General features: G+C 44.0%; 1 protein-coding gene and 1 long non-coding RNA gene across 2 annotated transcripts in view; one reads left to right on the forward strand and one right to left on the reverse strand.

The window, feature by feature from the left end:
• Positions 1-1562: 1562 nt before the first annotated feature.
• On the forward strand, positions 1563-4210 carry LOC106111551. Its single transcript, XR_001226176.1, has 2 exons — positions 1563-1902; positions 2214-4210. It is a non-coding gene; the product is annotated as an uncharacterized LOC106111551 (long non-coding RNA).
• Positions 4211-4329: 119 nt separating this feature from the next.
• The window catches only part of LOC106111472 (protein lethal(2)denticleless-like), a 5582-nt gene continuing 4933 nt past the window's right edge, over positions 4330-4978 (reverse strand). Inside the window, exon 4 of the mRNA XM_013293591.1 lies at positions 4330-4391. Coding sequence (XP_013149045.1) covers positions 4330-4391 — 62 coding nt within the window. The remainder of the gene's footprint in view (positions 4392-4978) is intronic.

Raw genomic sequence — 4978 nt, forward strand, 5'->3', positions numbered from 1 at the left:
CCCGCGGGAGGCGAGCCCCCCCCCTCGGGAGTGACGAGGTCATACTCATGCACGCCGCCCACTGCACACATTATGTGCAAGTTGTATCGCGATGTTTTTCTTTACCGCAACATATAAGGTACTTACGGAATACGAAAATTTAAAAGCACATCGATAATACAGCGCGGTGATGAAACTCGGGATGTATAGATTCTCCGCTGCTTAATTTACAATCAGTTTGTTGATAAAGTGGGCGACACTATCGGCAGGATAAGGCGCGGATAAGGCGCGGATGAGGCGCAGATAAAGCGGAGTCAACGAACTGACTTACCGACAACATCTTGTACTAGATACGGCCGCGATGTGAAGGACCTCCTAATATTCAGTAACGTCGTTTTAATTTCTAGAAAGTAGTGAATATCTTAGTAACGATCTTCAATATAATGTCACGGTAGACATATTTTGAGGATGTATCGTTATTCCTATACTTTTGGCGGCTTTTCTAAATTTCTAATCGCTTTTAAAAGGTGGGCTTATAGAACCTCATGCGTGCTCAAATTGCGCCGTGAACCACAAGTGTTTGCCACTTGACGCTTTCCCCGAACATTTGTCTGATCCATAAATAATTTTGACTTAGTATTTTACATACAGATGATGCACAGAAAACGTTTATTTTCGTTGTTGGTCTGTTTCAATATTTTGCATTCATAAACTTCATATGCTAATTAAAAAATGCGTCATGGCGAGTGTAGTGCAGCCTTTTACTGACATTTGTAGTGAAAACGTATAGCGTACCTAAACTAAAATCAGTAACATCATATAAATGCGAATCGCGAAAATATGCAGTTTGTTCTGTCGGACGCGGTCCCCCTACCCGGGCGGCGCGGTGAATGGCGCGCGGCGGCGCTCATTGAGCGCGGCTGAATGAGCGCGTCCGTTGCGCGCGCAGCCCGCCGCCGCGCCGCGCAGCCCGCCGCGCGCCCCGCAGTGGAACGCGACCTGCGTGTCGCTGTTGTTGTATCGCCGGCTCATACTCGCCGCGTCGCTTAGTACGCCGGCGAGACAATGTGTGGAATGTCCTTAGCGAGTGTACCAATACGAGGTTGTAGGTTCCAATTCGACGACGTAATACTTATAAGCTTACTTGTTAAAAGAAGTACAATTAGTAACAACGTTACAAATAACTTTACTGAATATTTAAATATACCATAAATTATGATGTCATTCAAGTAAACGCAATACGAACAAGGATTTATAAAATAACGAGCTGTTGCCCGCGACTTCGTCCGCGTGGTATTAGAAAACATACGAACTATGTAAATAACAAAAAGCTACGTATCCCTCGGGAACCGGACACCTCGGGGATGAAGCTTATCCCATGTGTACTCCAGACTTTGTTTTACATCTGTGCCAAATTTCAATAAGATATGTTGAACCGTTGCAGAATGATCGAGTACACATTAAAAAACTAACACGGGAACCGTAACTTATCCCGGGATAAAAAGTAGCCTATGTGTTCTTTTAGACTATGCTCTAAACCTGTGCCAAATTTCATGGAGATCCGTTCAGTCGTTTAGACTACAAACGCTAACAAACATCCATCCATCCATCTAAACTTTCGCATTTATAGTATTAGTAAGATTAGTAAGATTAATTTCCGTATGATTCCGTATGATTTCCGACTTGGTATACCTATACCTACCTACCTGGTACAGATTTATTTAAGTACAACGGTATTATTAGACATAAGGTATTCTTGTAATACGTCATACCTTTGCACTCAAAGGTATCAGGTATATACGAGATATGTAAATACGAGGTGTGTCGCAGCTGAAGGTGGGCGGCGGCGTGCGGTCGTGGCGCGCGGTGGGCGCGGCGCACGGCGAGCTCTCCGTCTTCTGCTGGTGATCGCCGCCAGCGCACGTGCGTACCGCCACACATACACACATACACACTGCACACATTCTCACTGATACTGCTACAATAAAACAAATTTAATTCGTATAGCGACTGTTAATTTTACAGAAATAATGTTCTTTAGTAAAGTGTTAGCGATATTAAGTATGTAAATATTTCCAAATTTGAAATCTTCGATGTTAGAAATAAACTATTTTTTATTATAACCATATAATATTACATCTCGGTGATGTCGCAAGCCTCGGCGAGACCATTACACACTAACATGTCGCTTTAGTTGCAGATTTAAAAATAATCGATATATTTTGCTGTTCCAGTACGTCCACTGCGAGGAGCGTCCGCCCTGCGCGCGCTCCTGTGACACCGCGTCACGTCACGTCACGTCACGTCACGTCACGTCACGCGGCGGCAACGACGTGACGACAAATGTCACGATACGACAAGCGTCGGCAGAGCTCGCCGGAGAGCGCCGACACAGAACGTGTAACAACAGCCCAGAACGAGCTCGTAACGAGTGCAGTGTCGCGACCTCCGCGGCCATCTTTTCTATAACATTATTGTAAATGGACTAAACGGCGTCTATGTAAAGTTTGTCTGTCCGTGTGATCGCTCCAGTGTTCGAGTTCCTCTGCACTCTATGATCAAAGTACAAAGTGTATGCGTCGCGCGCTGCTGCTGCTGCTGCGGCGGCGGCGGCGCGGCGCAGGTAGTTTTTTGATATCTTTACTCGTTTTTGTAAGTGCGCGAGTGCGGGGGGGTGCGGGGTGCGGGGGTTGATTTCGAGTGATGCGGATTTCTTTGCGCTATTTTGTATACGTTATCAGAACATATAACATTTGCATTAGGCAGCGCGCGGGCGCACGACTTGCGGATCTCATTGTTTCGCAGCAGGGGCGAGTCTTATTTTCTTACAATGTTGCGATCATTACAAAAGAAGTTTAGTGATACTTTGCAGCCTCTTTAAGAGTGAAATGCGATCGGTCTTTGTAATGTATTTGTGACCGAGCGGTGAGCGGAGGTGAGCGAGGGGTAGGCGAGGGGTGAGGGCTGACGCGACTCGTAGTTATCGTGAATATTTGAAGTCGACAATTAGCTTAAGGTGCACGTTACACTAACTTAATATAAATGTACTAAAAGACATTACAAAGGATACTTTCACTTAGAAAACAAATACTTGTTAGTGATTTTATACATAGTAGACACTCATTTTTCAAAACGTTTGTCAAAGATAAATCGTAGTAAAGTGCGGGAGAGGTCCGCATCACACGAAGGGCAGTCATTTTTGACTTGACTTGATCTCGTATCGCGGCCGCTCGGTGTTTGTGTTGGCGCAACATTTAGATAATCATGTACAAGTTTTGTAAGTCGAGTTCGTCATCGCAAACGTCCGGCGACGCGCGATTCTTTTGTGTATTACTGAGGTTATATCTATCCGCTGTGTGCGGGGGCGGCGGGCGGCGGGGGCGGGGGCGACTTCTCTCCCTCGCTTTCTCGTAATTTTTTATTTATAAATGTGAGGAAATCAAAGAGATGAACGTATAAAAGTGTCGTTTCCAGATACAGCAATGTCGGTGCCGCTTGTGACGCCCTCGAAGTAACGTTCTTTAGCAATTTCTCCAGGTTTATTAATATCGGTGTTAGCAAAATGTTTTCATCGATGATATAAACAGCATTTTTATCGTTGTAAGGTTTAGAAGAGACTTACATGTCAGGAAGGGTGCGCCGCCCCCTCCCCCGCCCCCGCACAACTATAACTTCGTCTGTAGATGTAGCCGGGCTAAACTTCTGTTATTCTTGTTGTGTTATAAAATGAACAGAAAATATAAAAAAAAGAAAAAAGAAAAAGTGGTGTGAATGAACTCGGTGAAATTAAAGACATTTAACAAATTTTCAAATTAATACGATAAAAGTAAGGACTTTTTTAAGATGAAAACGTCGCTTGGTAAATATTGTATGTACATAGCGTAAGTGGTAGCTGTAAGCTGGTTAGATGTAGTAGGTATAACAAATTGTACGGCGGCCGCTTGTCCGACCTCCCCGCCCTGCCTGTCCCTCCCCTGCCCTACCTGTCCCTCCCCTGCCAGACACGCGCGTGGCGACGTCGGGCCGTGGCCGCGAGCCGACTGCGACACGCTTTCTGTAACTTTCATTCTGAAGCGATCGATCATTTTAACATTTTTAAACAAAACGGATATCATAATGAGCGAGCTCGCGGCCATCTTGCAACTCAGTGGTGATATTTTACAAGATAATTTATATTATGTTTTATACATTGAATTAACAAGCGTAATAAAGAGTGAGCAATGGCACATGACTTGTTGTTTTATTTTGTACAAACATCCCGCCTCGAGTACCTCCAGAGCGAGTACTTCAGATACTGTTGTTCATTGAATACATAAAGAGTTATTTATGATAAGAGAAATGGAGCCTCGCTCACGCGGACCTCATGTCGATGCTATCGGCAGGATTTGTTGCGATAAGCACACAGGTGATAACTGATAACATACCGCACTGAATCGATAACAAACACTGGTCACGGTTTTATACATTTATTTACTTATATCTTAATGGAAACTTACATTTATAAAAAATCAAACACTATTCACATTCACGTATCGAGAAGGTTAGGTAATAGTAAAGTTCATTGAAACTTATAATGTAGCACTACATTAATAGTATTTTGTTCCAATAAATGATTAGAATGTACATGTAGCAACATACAGTAATGTCCTCTAAATAATGCCACAAGTGTGCGCGGCGACCTGCCTGTCCGTCTGTCCGTCTGTCCGTCTGTCCGTCTGTCCGTCTGTCCGTCTGTCTGTCGGCCGCACTACGTCGTCAGTGAAATTCATCTCCTCTCGTGATATTGCAATTTACAAACTATTTCTCTTAAAATCCTAATTCAGTCCGATCACAACAATAATTTACATAAATTAGATAAATGCAAGTCGTCTTCAGTCTCTCAGCTGCTCATTTGCAAGGTTCATTTTGAGGTCGTTTTTATTTTTCTAAGCGCGTTGTCGACATTGAAATATGTCAACAAGCTCCTGGCGCCGGGCGGCTTCGTCTTGGCGGGCTTGTC

The sequence above is a fragment of the Papilio polytes genome, unplaced genomic scaffold, assembly GCF_000836215.1.
Source record: "Papilio polytes unplaced genomic scaffold, Ppol_1.0 DF824158.1, whole genome shotgun sequence".
Lineage (NCBI taxonomy): Eukaryota > Metazoa > Arthropoda > Insecta > Lepidoptera > Papilionidae > Papilio > Papilio polytes.